This window comes from Alligator sinensis, unplaced genomic scaffold, assembly GCF_000455745.1.
Source record: "Alligator sinensis unplaced genomic scaffold, ASM45574v1 scaffold215_1, whole genome shotgun sequence".
Lineage (NCBI taxonomy): Eukaryota > Metazoa > Chordata > Crocodylia > Alligatoridae > Alligator > Alligator sinensis.
Genome location: NW_005842259.1, coordinates 1,372,275 through 1,388,027, shown reverse-complemented (window position 1 = coordinate 1,388,027; position 15,753 = coordinate 1,372,275). Strand labels below are relative to the sequence as shown.

The window sequence follows — 15,753 nt, the reverse complement described above, 5'->3', positions numbered from 1 at the left end:
CAGGCCATATTTTGCCCTCCCATGGTATAGGTGTTGTTAAGCCATGGAGGCACAGTATTGATTCTGCTCTTTTTCAGCTGCTTCTAAAAGCATTGAAATCAAGAAGGAGCCAGTCTAGCTGTCTCTACTTGACATTTCTCAGGTACACAAAAGAAGGAAGAGAAGAAACAGGAGCAGCTTTTTATCTATCACCAAGACAAAATGAGCCAAGACAGGGAAGGAGAAGAGGATGAGATGACCAATGACACATGAAGGAGACCATTTGGCACCAAGGGAGCAACAGCAGAAAAGAGAGCTGAAAATATAAATATCTTGCTACCTTACTTTTCCATGCAAGGTAATGGCTGTGATTCCTGCAGGGATGTGAATACAAATGCAAAAGATTATGCTAGACTTTCACTTATGCAAAGTCTTGTGAGACATAGCTGCCCCAGCAAAGTTATGACTGCAAAATACACCAGGTATTTTATCTAGGTGGTTTTGTCCCAAAGGGCTGATTCATTTCTAACACAGAGAAAATTCCATATTTTTTGCTCACATTTCTTTGAAATGGCTAGTACGCAAAAAATGCACACCCTTAAATTAAAATTCTGGGTCGTTAGACCTGATGAATGTATGCACTACAGCAAAATTGAGGTCTGATTATCAGATAAGGTGCCAGAAAGTCGTGTTTTAGGACAGAAGCTGTAGGAAAACAGAACTAAACAGGAATCTTTCAATGTTTTCAGAAAGTGATGAAATGTGTATCCTCTTTTAATGCTTCAATAATTCTCACTGCTGTGTAAATAAAATCAGCTTTTAATTTACACAAATGGTTGTGAATTATGGATTTGTTAAACGCAAATAATCACAGTTAAACAGCTAGAGGAGGACCTACTCTCAGAAGCGGATAACAAACAATACAACATCAAAAGCAAATTGTACTTGTGGCAATGCTTGAGAATGGATATTATATCTATCTCCAATATTCTCCTAAATAATGATAAAATATCCACCCTCAAATATTGCCTGTTGCTATCTACTGTGGGCACAGAAGAACAGACTACCTGAAATCCACAAAATCTATCTATCTAGATCAGTGGTTCTCAACCTTTTTAGACTCAAGGCACCGCTCGTTAAACTCAATGCACTATTTGATAAATGCCATTTCTAAGCTTTACCTCATTTCTTGACTACGGACAAATAATAGAACAATCTTTTGTTGTAAAGAACTCTGAGGCCCAGACCAGAATAATTTTGACGCTACAGATTCCTATTTGAAATCTCTGGATTTATCTTGTGAATCCTATGTAGGTGTTTGCATACCTACTGTTGCATGGCACCCCACAGCACCCTTAAAAAGATCTCTCAGCACCCCAGGTTGCCAAGGCACCCTGTTGAGAATCACTCATCTAGATTATTAGAGGCTCCTGCCCTCACCATGGTATTCAATACACTTTTCCACTAATCTTGTTCTCACTATGAGCAAAGCAATGGTAGTTACAGGGTGACAGGCCCAACACACCTTGTCAAGTTTACTTTGTCAAGGCATAGTGTTATACATCTGCAGTATCCCAACAGTATCCCAATATACTGTATTATAACACAACTTCCCTAACCTCAGTGGACAGGGCAGAACAGAACAGAACAAAACAATTATTATGTCGTAGAGGTCAAATGTTCTAACCCAGACTGAAGCTCTATTGCAGTAAGTACCATATTCAGAGAAAGGCCCAGGCCATGATGTTAAGAGCTTACAAAGTCCCCAACTCTGAAAACAATTGCATGTGTTCAATTACAACTACATGACCATATCAACTGACTTCTTGGATAGTATTTGTATGCATAAAGCAAAGCACCTGAAAAAGTGATTGCTGGATTGGGATCTAAAGCAGCAAAATACACATTTCATTCTTAATTTCTAAATCATTTACAATGTTTTGCTTTACCCCACTTCTTATTGACTTTGGCTTGTAATTAACACTAGTGAATTGTTAGCGTGACTTATTTAACTCTATTGTATGTATATTTCAAATTAGTTTTAACTTTTGTCATTTTCTGCTAAGTATTTAACACCGAATTCTTATGGATTATTTTAACTATTGCCATTTTATTTCTATATTTATTCCTAGCGTTTCATTTTAAATTTAAGTCTTGACTTTTTAAAAGTTGTTTTGAACCCTTATGTAAACCTCACTTCTTTTAAACTCAGTCCAGTTGTCTTCCTATAAACCCCAAAATATCCCAATGTCATGAAGTTTTGGCATGTGTAGCAATCATGGCTTTAACCATTCACAGGGATTGTTTAACCAGGATTGTAAGGCACTCTTGTGTACGTGTAATCTTGTACACATAGCAGAATACCTGAAATGGAGATATCTGCAACCAACCTATGAGCCAGAATACACTTCATTTGCTTTCACTGAAATATATTGATTTCCATTAAATCATTTAGTCCCAGAAAAAGGAGTTAGGTGAAACCCAAATGTGAATAGCTAGTTATGAACTGTATTCTATGAAATCTGACCACTGTGCAGTCTTGAAAAGTGACCTGTTGCAAGATACATAAGTGGAAAGTTCTACCCAAATATCACACATTAATGTCACTATGTTGTACACGTGTCTTGTAACCACTATTAACAGATACTGTCTATATTTTCTTTGTCAGAAACTTCTTCATACCCAACTTTTATCTGCTTCCAGTTCTAGAAAATACTTCATAGAAGTCAAGTTCCACTGGCAGGCTTTCCATACCGATTTATGTCATAGTCTGCATTCAGTAGTGAGTGTCCATATCCTTCCATGAAGCAACAAACTCAAGGGACTAATGTTACCCTGAACCACCTTTCGAAGAGGAACCTGTAAAGAAATTCTTCAAGACAGTCAATGCAAGATGAACAAAGAAGATAATAAAATAGTTTCCTACACAGAAGAAAAAGAGTGTGGAGAAAAATAATGGTATAAATGACAAAATGATCAGTCAATCTGTATGCAGGTACAGTAGCATCACATGCAGGCAAACTGCACATGGAAAAAGAGTTTGGGCTCTTTTTTTCACTTTTTATCACACGTAAGGAAAGGCAGAAATGTCCCTGCTTCCAAAACTGTGTTGTTGTTTTTTAACATCAGACACTCAAGTCTTTCCTGAAGCACTGTGTGGATTATAAAAGAACATTTTTTTTAGGAAGTAGAGAGTTAAAATGATCTTTCAGATGGTTTAAAGGCTCGAGAGTTTATCCACAGATATCTTTGTCCAAGATTTAATGCCGCAATCCCATTTATTAAAGTTAGAGAATTCAATCTCTAGGACATTTCCAAGGCATACCTAGAAAACTTATGAAGATATAATTCGAAAGTCTGCCGTTAGTCAATATCATTAACTGGAAAATCTTTGCATGCCTACTTCAATCACAAAACAACAAGAAGTGACACCAGACAATATGTAGCTCTGCAGCTCACTTTTAATAGTACAGTTTTTGGTGCAGCTCACAGCCCCATCCACCAAGAACCTTTGAAGCAAGGCTTCCCCCAGGTACTTCTCAGTACAGACTAGTAATTCAGTGATTCAAATCTGGCAAAGCAGCGTGTCTCTCACATATAAGTTAGATGCACCAGTCAAGAAAATAATCTGCTAGCAAAAATACCACATAGACTCTCCATGGTTACAGCTGTGATACTTCTAAACATGAGAAATGCTGGGTTTTCCTGTTAACTCTGGCCTGGCTTTATATATCCAGTGATGTACACTTCTGGTTCTGTTTTTGCCAGCTAAAAAACCTTGGTCAATTGAAGTGAAGTCTCAATTAGAGCAAATTTGATGTACAAAATTGCCACTGTTGCTTTGTTGTGTGCACATGGCGGCATAAAATGATCATTTAGAAGGTGAAGAAATTAACTCTTAATATACCAACACAGAAATGGCATCACAGCAGATTTAAACTAAGTGGCTACAGAATTTAATTTCTATTTAATGTCCCAGACAGAGTAGTTGCATTGACCCTTATTTCATGGGACCTAATACAACGGCAGTTTTGTCCATCACCAGTATTCACAGTATATTCAAAACAGACATAGGGCTTCTCGTATCTGGTTGGCATTATAGCCACTGGCTGTCATCCAAGTCCCCCCCTCCCAAGCCTCACACAACAGGAATGGACTTACCCCGCTCTTTATACCAAGCAATGAAAATTACTCCATTGCTTCCCCACAGTCTCTGGAGAACACAACCAACAGACATTACTGCTGATGTTTAGCTGAAGGTCACTGTCATCGTGCTGCAGAAATCTTCTACCTTCTCTATGGGTTCCCACATACCATTCAGCTCCTACATTTTTTAAACATGCTCATCATTGTTACCCCATCCATCGTGGTATTAAAAGATGGGCTGGATCCCCAAAGTTTGCAACATCCACTAAAGAGTGCATCAAATTCCCCTATGTGTTGTGAGGAGGGTATCCCATCATACGCGCCCTGAGATTCCTGAAACTATACACCCATGCCATGTCCCTGTTACCTTGTCCTCTCCCCCCTACTTTTGTTTATTCACATGCTGCAAATTTTTCAAACCCTAAATTCCAAGCTGTCTGGGACCAAGATTGACTTTTTGATGTATACATGCTGCTGAGCATAACAAGGCCCCGATAGCTAACATGGTCCTAAGTGCAATCATAACAGGAATAAGAAAACTGATTCCAGATTTGTATTACCAAAGAACCAAAACATACTGGTTCAAGCTGACCTGCATGACCATAAACCCAGTAAAGATGTGGTCTTTGCTTTGCCCAGCTTACATCCATGTGACACGACAGAGTCACTAGCAATCACACAGTGGTAATGGAGTCAGGCATGAGGGTTCCATTAACTTGTTCCTTTTTTAAATAAAGAAAAAAAAAGGTCCTTTTCATCTCCCCCTTCTGAGAGGCAAGAGGCAGAAGCAAAGCTTTAACAGATTTGAAAGGCATGAGGGAGACAGATCAGCACATAGGTTCAGGAAGGATGTTCAGGCACATGTGTGGCAATGGGGGGAAATAGGGAACCTTGGGAATGGGAGAAGTGGAGAAAAAGCATCAACACCACCATATCATTTATGAAACAAAAGTAAGGGGAATGGGCACTGAGAGACAAACAGACGATCAAATAGCACAGGGCCTTCCTTGAATACTGATTTAATGGGGACCAAATGATGCAGCAGGACTATTACTTGGAACATTTCCAGCACGCACTGAGGACTTTCCAGTGATAAACAGCCAACTCCTACAGCTGCAGCCAACTTCTACAAAGTTATCGTTCCTTTTTCCACAGAGAGTAATCAAAAAGCATGAAAGTACCACTTTGAACTTAAGGTAAACTCCATGATCAAACTGTTGAAAAAACGGCACATCTACACACGCCCCTACAGCAGCAGTTCTCAACATTTTGCACCTTATGTCCCACCAACTATTTTGTCAAAAAAACCCTGGTCCCACCATGATAAAAACAAAACCCCACAAAATTGCACTGTTTGAGATATCTGTTGATTCATCTATTTGAAGTGCAAACAACCAGTGCAGACACGTCCCGCTGGTTGAGAAACACTGCCCTACAGCACTGTTGTTACTGCACCAGCATTTAGTACTTCCAAAAGGAAGTACTAAATGACGGCATGGTAACAGCCTGTACTGTGCCGTGCTGGCAGCACACAATTATTTTCAGCCGCTACATCACTGAAGCAATGGGCTATACCAAGGGAGCGCATTGCTAGTGACATAGCTGCAGCATCATGGTTTGTGCCCGCCGATGCTACGTGGCTAGCACATTGCTACAGGGACGTAGCGTAACATACTGACACACCCACTGACACTTTCCTTTGAAGGCCGATCTGCTAGCATCACCCAATTCCCTCGCCAGTGCACAACCAGGCAAACACAGCTAACATTATGTTGAGCAAAAAGTGGTTGCATAGATATCAGCTGCATTGCTACTAGACAGGTGCTTCAGAATCAGTTTCAGCTACCATAACATTCTATTCCTGACCTTTAAATCCTGGTTGACCAGAGTTATCATGATGAATACTGAACTTAGAAAGGATTTAAGGAGATGCAGAAAAGAACGACCCCACCAGATGTCACTTCTCATCATTGGAAAGGACCTGCGGCCGAGAGCGGTGCCTTCAGTTTATCATTGACTTCCCCACAGTTTTCACAACAGCTGTCCTTAGGTTTGGTCTAACATGATACTGCAAAAGTGCAGATCAGAGAGTTTAACTGTATATTTCCTTGGACAGGCACATACTGTATTAAATGAACAATAAACTGTAGTTATTTCTACAGCTTGAACAGACTGGCCCATAAGATCATTTGGGCAGTAGCCTAGAGTAGTGGTTTTCAACCTGTGGTCTATGGGGTCCACAGACTATGTTTAATAGGTCCACAAAAGACAATATGACCAATCAAAAGTATGTGAATACAAACACAATTCAAAGGGATCTGCACCTCCATTCGAAATTTTTTAGGGGTCTGCAAATGAAAAAAGTTGGAGCACTGGCCTAGAGCACTCTGGTTTTTTTCCACCTTCCCCTAAAAAATCTAAATTGGGTACCTTGGTCCCACAAAACATGCTATTGTTCCAGTTAGCAACAATCACATTTAAAGATACTTGTAGCTCATGAAGTGATACTTCTCTGACAGGTGACCACGGCTGTTATTTGTCACGAGGAACAAGTATATTATCTCACCTTTGCTGTTCTGAGAAAGGAAAGTCAAAATTGGCAGTAAGGTTTGTGGCCCAATACACAGATGAGCATCAACCCACAAGACCCTCACAGGTTACAGAACAATTTCCCCTAGGCCTGTTCCAAAACAGGTGAAGGCCACGTCAAATTCCATTATGTCTCATCCTCTACTACAGATCGGTCGAGAAACATCCTCCTGTAACATTCTGAACTGTAATTTATTGGGGCAGCAAGTGACAGGATCAGTAATTTAGTGCTCATAGAAGGCTGCACAGATGGAGCTGGACCATGGGAGGAAAGGGGTTTTCTAAGCAAGCACTTCTATTTTATATTTCTTTTATATTCCCCATGACTAAAAATCTATAACAGAACAGCTAAGAATTCGGGGGGCAGATGACAGACATTTTATAGATGCCAGTATAAATACTGACATAAGATTTATACAAACAGTTTGATCTGGCTTTGAAGTCACTGTGGGCAGTGACCATGAACTCCCGTCTATTTTGGACAGAGAAACCATGGCAGCATCTTCCTAGCAAGAACTGTTAAAGTTAGTTTCACTGCAAAAGTAGGTTCCTTATGCAATGCAGGCAGACTCTCAGAGTTCAGGTATCCCAGTTCATTTTCTGAAAAGCATCAGCTTTTCACTAATTGGCACGAAGTCTGCAGCATCAGACACTTCTGTGCCATTTAAAAGTGTAAACATACACTGAATTTATTTTTAAACAGCAAATAACTGCAGGGTACATCCAACTGTTTTCCAAGCATTCTTCACAGTGGTTGCCAGTACAGGGATAGATCACTCTTTCAGCCTCTGGTGGGAGGCCCTTTACCTTGTTTACACTCTGAAGAAAATTCAATTTATAGGGCAAGGGAGTTGTCACTGCAAATTTCACTTGGTATCACTGCTGCTCAAAACGTTGTTGGCATACACACAAAAGACAGCATCCCCACACACTTTGTTCTGTCATTTTCTACATGTATCACCTCCTTTGCATCTCCCTGCTCTTGCATGTATGAGCCTTGCTGTGCTTTCATTTTTGTGTTACTTCCTGCTAGGAGAGAGTTTCACAGTAGATGTTTTTGAGAACGGAATTAGATTACTGTGCAGTAAACAAGCCAGCCTACCCCTCTCCTCTTCTCCGTATGAAAATAGCTAGGGCTAAAGCAACAGCTGGGGATCATTACGCTGACAGGAATAGTTTGGTAGACTCCAAGAGGGGAGAGCATGTCAGCTAAAAAAACATTAGGGAAACAGAACAGAAAAAGAAGAGCCCAGAGATTGCAGCCTAGGGTACAACTTTCCAACCATGTACTGGACTGATCTCTGAAAAGTCAGACACCACCAAGAGCCCTTTTCCAACATTTTCATATTGCCCTTCATCACATCTCCAGTCTTCATTGTCAAAGATGTCATGCTGGGGACATGCAGCACACCTCAGTCTTCCTCAGCACTCTGTGCCTTTGGAGAGCATTTGCAAATACAACAGCTGAATGGATCCCAGATGCATATTTTGTATATGGTATCCAGGTTGTAGCCATACTGGTCTAGTGGCAAAATCAATCAGGGGTCATGGCAGAGATGATATCTTTTATTAGACCAAGTAGATTTTTTTGCAAAAATCTAGTTGTTCTAATAAAAGTTATCACTTCTGCCACAAGTCCTGATTGATTTATTTTGTATATACCACTGTTATGCCACAATAGGCTCGAGCTGGTCAGTTCCTTGAATAAGGAACACACGGCTCCCAATAAGCAGTTCATTCAGTAGAGAGGGATATAGCAATCATACTGCCGAGACATAAAGGAACACACTGCAAACATAAGATACTACAACTGTCTAGGTCTGGATGCCATCTATCTACATATGTATCTCCCACAGCTCTTCAGATACATTTGTGGTTCATTCTGAACTTGGAAGACAGATTGATTCATCATACGGAAAACATGGATTCCATATTTAGTCTAATTTTCCAGAGGGCTCAAAGAACAGATGCCCAGGAACAGACCTCTTCTTAGGAGTCTGTACATTTTTGGTTAGACCTTCCTATGACAGCAACTTAACAAGTTTGTGTTCGTGTGTGCTCTTCTGCCCTCTACTGAATACAGTGTTGAATTCATTTCTCAAACTGTAGTAGCTTTGTCCTCTAGTGGCTGGAGGCACTATGATAAATAACAAGAGACTTCTACTCATGCACTTTATACATTGCTCTATGCTTGCTCTTTCACAGCATCTGATGAAGTAAACTCAAATTCACAAAAAACTTATGCTCTCTATATATCTAATTCAGTTAATCTATAAGGTGCATATCTACTCTGCCTTCTGGCTTACTTTCCTTCAACAGTTAAAAAACATAAGCTTTGACAAGAACTTGCCTAGTTTTTGACATCTTCAAAGTACAGTGCAGACATTAAGGATCCTACCCTGCTCACAGACATGCCACACCAGGAGGTTCTTCCTACTGTACACACAGTGAAAGAAAAGGAGGTTAAATAAGTTAAGTAATATGCTTACAATCACAGAATGGGACACTAACAGAGCCGGGATTAGAGAACAGGAAGATTTTGTGTTACATTCCCAAAATTAATCCCCAAGGTAATGCTGCCCCTTCTATTTATCAGACTGTCCCTGTAATTACATGTGTGGCATATGCTAAAAGTGTTTTTCATTTTTCTCCAAAGCATCTCATACACTTCAATTTTCCATACTTGGTTTGTAACAATGAGAACCAATGGCAAAAAAATTAGTTGAATTGCCCACGCTGCTTCTAAGATAAAGATTTTTTGATGTAATTCAATACTGAAAGAGACTTGATCAGTTTTGGCAGGTCAGCTCTCAAAATAAATACTGAAAGAGACTTGATCAGTTTTGGCAGGGCAGCTCTCAAAATCCCTTTAAAAAAAAGTGTTTAGTTCAAGAGCACTTAAATAGAGCTGATGCACACACATGGAGAAGTGGGGGTATTTATTGTGGAGTTCTTCACTTCAGATGTCATGCTATGAACCTTTACCTGGCTCCATGAAGTTTTCAAAAGCTAGTAATGCACCCCCATTCTAGGTCATATATTGGAAAATCAACGGCCCAGAAAGAAAGTAAAAATTGAGCAGACTTCTGAGGTACTCAGAAGCCCCCTCACTCCAAAGGACTCTTGCAAAAGAACTGCTAGAGGATCTTTGAACTGTGCCAAGATTTTACTAACACTTGCTCTGGCACACACCCACTTTGGAAAATATGAACAAGCCTGGCTTCACTTTCCTGTCCCCAACCCACTAATGCATGGTACAGATCAGCAATTCACGTATCACTTTCTAAAATTGTTGTGAAGTAACTAGAAGGCACGTCATGCTCACATACCACCAGTGGCCTGGTGCAGGGGAGTGAAGCAAAATCTAATCCAGCAGCAGCTGAGTCTCAGTGGAGCATAGGGTGACTAAGGAATGGAAGAATATTTCCTAGAGATACAGAGGTCTCCTAATTTCAAGGATCTGCATTTGCAAACTGGAATACAGTCCAGCTTGGTGAAGAGGGGGAAGAGACTGGCACTAATTCCTATGAGTAGTGGAAGAAGAAGAATAAAGTGCAGGTATCTTCTCCTCTTGGTAGTATAGAAGAAGATAGTATACTGCCCAAGTAGTTTCAACAACCCTAACCTGGATCTCAGAGATTCTCTCAGGGTTTATACCCTAGAGTGAATGTGCCTTCCCATAGCGTGTAAGGTTTAGCTCTGCAATTATAGAAGTGCAGTGCATGTGGAAGCACAAATACAGCTGGAATCCTGAGAATGCAGGAGAATGAATGGATCAGTAGCGAGGTGACAGGGTCATGCCATCTTTTTGCTATGGTGGCAGTTATTTGCCTTTCCTTTCTTTTGACAGGAAAAGATTAGCCAGCATCCACTTCTCTTTCTGCCTGCCCTCGAACAATGGACAGTGAGTGCAAACTGTGCATTATATTTGTATCCTATATTCACTGACTACTAAGATAAGGTTGTCAGATATGTAATCTTCAGACACAGTCTGCCAAATTGTTTAAAGGATCAGAATAATTCAGGAATTCAGCATTCCTTATTCATTTCAATTGAGACAACAGCCGGCTAAATTCCACTGACAGGGACAACAGAGAATTCCACCTTCCCTTCACCTGAGCACTGACCAAGAGCTCTTTGACAGGCCAGCAGATCTCTATGTAACCCTCACAACAAGCAGAGGGTATTCGTTTCAAGTGTCTCGCTGGATTCCCTGCACAGAAACCAGTGCCTCGGGAAAACAGGGCCAACAGCAAATCTTCTTACAGATGAAACATCTTTAGGTCCACTGGAAACGCGGAAGATGAAATGGAAGTCAAATCAAAGCTACAGATTAGTTAAAATTAAAAATATGGAAACCAGTGATTCACCAGAGTAGGCAGCAGGTCAGAGTTATTGCCTCTACCTGAGAGGCACCAACTTCCCTAGTGCCTAGTACATCTGCATCTCTGCCAGGTTTGCTTTTTCTATTTAATATAAGGGTTTGGACAGAGGCTCTGGTAGTTTTGTCTGTAATCCTGGAGCTGCTTAATGGAGGAAAATAAATACATCTAGATGCTAATATCATTTACCATGTACTGGTCATCGCTTTCCTTGATCACTGTAATCTTCCATCTGACCCCTTGCCTCTCAACCTTCTCTCTCCTCCTCAGCCCTCCTGCCCTTTACAGCCTAGCTCTGTCCAAAATTCCACTGCGAAAGTCATCTTCCTCTCCTTTCACTCACATCACATCATCTCTTTGAATGCAGCTATTGACTTTCTCTTTAGCACATCATGTTCAAGATCCTTGTCCTCATCTACAGGACAATTATAATCCAGTCCTAGTTAACCCTCCCACTACTCCTCTTGTTTTATACTTACCATTTTCTTTCCTCACTCCTGTTTGTGGCCATCTACTGTGTTGTCCATTTTGCCTAATACTTCCTGGCCTCACTATCTCCTCTTCTTCCTTCATACTTACCCTTCCAAGCAGCCCCTTCCTTCTCACTACCCACAGCACCCTCCATACTCACCCTCTTCTAAACTTTGACCTGCATCTTGTATTTAGAAGTGCTTTGGATAGGAAATGTGTCTCATTTGCTTGTGAAAGTACTGCATCAATTTACAGCACAGCTGCAAATACATAAAAATATATTTAGGTGTTCACTGAGAAGCTCCTTCTCCAGAAAGTTATGGAACTTTGTACCAAAACCACCACTTTGCGAAGCACGCTGCACCTTCCAATTTCAGGCTTCTGGTACTCATGAAAAGCAAAGCCTTACACTTCTCACTAAAACTTGCTCACAGAAGACCTCTATGCACCGAAGAGAGGAAGAAATGAGAAAGTAGAAATACTGAAAGCCTCCCAAGAACGAAGTATTGGCAAGGCACTATATACACTGCACTAATACTTCCTTGTGGGCATGCTTTTGAGTAGTCTGGAGCATAGATCATAGGAGCCAGTGGGAAACCTCCAAATCTGGATGTTTGCCGAGGATGGGCAGGGAACATAATGCAAACACACACATGAAAACCTAAGTCAAACAGGGTAGAGGCCACTAACCTTCCCGCAAACTGTGGTATGAATCCTGACACGTGGTTGAACAACTCTTCCCCTGCTTTGACACAGTCTCTGCAAGCGGCAAAATCCCGGCATAGGCAGGCTGAAAGGTCTTGGCTTTATCCAACATCGTAGAGAAAGACTCAGGGTCAGAAAAGGCAGATCCAGTAATACAGGAAATGTCTCAGATCAGTGGAAAGGCTATTTAATTTTCATAAAAGGCCCAGTCACAATCCCCCTTTACCCAAATATTTGTCACTGTACTGAAAGACCTGCTTCACTGCTAGACTCCACAGCTGCACTTGCACAGGGACAGACGGACACTGACGGCAGTGACAAATCCTGGAAGCTAACATCTAAAGATCCAAAACAACGAGTCTCCAAGGAAAAAATTTTCTTCCTGTCAGCTCCAAATTTCCTTGAAGTTTTTCATTGAAACTTCCCTGCTTCAACAAGTGGGTGGATGTATTCAGGTTCTCAATATGCAAAACTCTGCATACTGGGGGTAAGTTCCCTCAAAGAATTGCTTGCAGGGACAGCCAACCTCATTCACCCAAAATAGTGAACAGTTGCTTTCTCTACTCAGAGCCCAGACACCTGCCAGACAAGCAATGTCATGTGACCTCATCTATCCCTCTCCTCCTCCCCTCTCTCCACCTACCAACTATAAGCACACTGTGCCCATGGCTAGGAGACGAGCTCTTGCTGTCCTGTTCCCTTCCCAGTCTGGAAAGATATTGAATTTTAGCTGAGGTGGAAGGCTAGAATGACAAGCTGGTACATTGGAAGCAGTGGCACTGCCAGCTTGCCCTCCCTTCTTCCAATGTACCTGCACCCTGACCCGAAAGAAACACTGCCCAGTGAAAAGTAATTGACAGAGTTCAGCTTCCAGCCACTCTAATGAAAGTGAAAATAAGGCTGGAGAATCCATGCCAGTTGGGACATAGTGGCAGTTTGGACACGGTGGCTTTGTTCCACTAGCAACTTACTTTGCACATATCACACAGATGTCATATGTTTGCAACCTTTAGTCATGGAATACTGACTTGCAGCCTCAAGTGGAAAAGTTTTGCGTATCCTAATCCCCCAAGCCATCCAACACCCACCCTTACCAGTGCTTTTTCAGGTGGTAGAGAATGCATGGGGCTAAGGGTGGGGAAGGCAGGGACACACACCACTGGAATAGCTTGACTGCCCACAGGGCATAAAGACATTCCAGCATCTTTCCCAAAAGACTGCCACTTTGCTGAGCACTAGGTAGCATCCTATGGGTGTGAGATAGTGCAGACAGATCCAAAGAGCCACTGCAAAGAAAAAGAGGAAGAGCCATTCCCAACCAGTTGAAGGCTAATGCAATGCAAGGCTCTAACAGTTCAGTCTCAGCTTTCCAGCTCTGAATGTCAAGACAGGAATTTCTCTCCTCTGGGAACAGTTGGAGAATCATTCAATCCCTGTGCTGAACAAGTCTGGTGTAAGAACCACATGGAAAATCTGGTTAGTATTAAAGGTAAATTCACTTAATCTATTTTCTTGAAAAGAAAAGCCTTAGAAATAATATTCTCTGAGCATTTCTCCTGTTGTTAAGATCTGCCTACATTAATGATGGAGAACCTGATTTAATGTAAAAGCCATCAGGATTACATTTCTTTCCTGATCTCACCCAGCCCTTGACTTTTTGACTAATGTCCAGGACACTTAAAAGCAAATGAAACTGTTCTGGCAAAAACAATTTTGCACAAAAGCAGAACCACAGCTAAATCAATATGGAGATGGAGATTTATTTTACTGATTTAGATTAGGTTGTTGCATCTGCTACCATTAGATCATTGTGCAATTTAAATTAGATTGTTATAACTGCATCTGCCACTCTGCCAGTTCTTGTAGTTAAAAGGAAAAGAAATTGCTATTGTGCATGTGGAATCAGCTTTTAAACCTAAGTTTCATTGCTGCAAGTCAGCTTCTTTTTATACAGTTTAAAGATACTCTCCATCTAGAAAAGAGTTAATTTGCTTGTACTTCTAAAAAGTACTCATCTAAGCTCCCTTCCTTGCAGAACCTAAGGATGTCACACAAAGTTATAATGCAAGCAGCAGTCCTCTCCTTTGCTCCCACAATGCTAACTTTGCCATGGATTTGGACTGCGGTACAGAAAGCTGCTTGCAGCTCAGGTTAGAGTCTCATGTGGCAATGTGAAATGAGGATCTGGTATTTCTGACTAAAGAAATGCAGAAAAATGTTGAACTCAGTCAAAAAACAGAACAAAACAAAGGTAAAAAATTACCTCAATTCTGTCCTGTGGTGACTCCACAAGGCTAAAAATCAAACATGTCATTAAAAGTCAGGTTCATCAAGTACCAAAAAATATTGTGTTAAGAATATATAAGGACACTACTGGACAAAGGTACATTTATTGGGTGGAGGAGGGTCCTCATGTTGCATTTCTTACCTTATCATAAATTTCTAAATTCCCTGCATTTATAATGCTTGGGCTGGTAATAAGACACAACCTCTATGATAATTTTTAACCCTGAATTTCCAATGCATATTCTCAACTGTTTGTCTAACTTACTTTGTCTGGATCTTTCAAGTTGTTCCCTGCAGGTAGGACACTATACCTAAGTAGTGAAGTTAGCAGGACTCCACAAAGGGCCAGCCATCTACCCGTGCAGGGCAGCTTGTCCAGTCAGTTGCATAAATTTCTCCCTTGCTAAAAAAGATTATTTGGATGTTTAAAAGCAAAATTAGCTTCTGGTTACACTATTTAAAAGGTGGTCTACCAGAAAGTGGAAGTTTTCTTTAACATTTAAGTCAGTGTTCTTTTAAACACCTGGTCTTCTCTTGAAGACATCAGGTTGGCATATTCTGCTACCAATTTAGATGGGAAAACTTTTTTTCAAAGCTCCAAAAGCAACAATGTTTCATTTGTATCCTTGTCCTTAATGGTACAAACATCCTTCCATAGAGATCTGCCTGTCCTCCAGTCTAGTGCCATGCTTAGTAGGATCATATTAAAGCTATATGCCACTCCAGGGCAAATATAAGTATGGCTTTTGGTACATCTCATGTGTGCTATATGACCAAATGCTAGCAGGCAACCAAGAAGCACACCATTAGCCTATTTACATACACCTTAGTGTAATTCACTACTCTAGCTGACTTACAGCACTAACCATTACAAAAATTAGCACAGCTACTAATCATGCATTTTGTTTTAAAAATATACCTTTAAAAGAACAGTCTTGTGAATCACTGATGTAATGTAGCTCTATGAAAAGCAGATCTTAGTGAAAGACTCAGAAACAACAGAGAGAATGCTTACCCTACGATAACTGTGGTTCGCAATGTTAAAATCAGTGCGGATTCCACTCTAGACATACATTTCATTTGCACAAGCCTGGAATCAATGAGCCCTGTGCCACCTCATACTCCCATGTGAGGACATGAAGGGCAGAGCAAGCATAACCCTCCCTCAGATCTCTTACAATTCAAGGGCAAATGG

The 15,753-nt window shown here is 40.9% G+C and overlaps 1 protein-coding gene across 4 annotated transcripts in view; it reads right to left on the bottom strand.

Annotated features, from left to right (window-relative positions):
• Window positions 1-15,753, bottom strand: part of MKL1 (megakaryoblastic leukemia (translocation) 1) — a 119,734-nt gene that overhangs the window by 53,677 nt on the left and 50,304 nt on the right. For 2 of the 4 annotated variants that reach the window (XM_025208882.1, XM_025208880.1), the window contains one exon: window positions 12,258-12,371. The exons of 1 other annotated variant lie outside the window; for it this stretch is intronic. In XM_025208882.1, coding sequence (XP_025064667.1) covers window positions 12,258-12,371 — 114 coding nt within the window. Of the gene's footprint in view, window positions 1-9,064; window positions 9,151-12,257; window positions 12,372-15,753 lie in introns of those variants that run through there. One more of the 4 variants, XM_025208881.1, reaches the window with a different exon arrangement.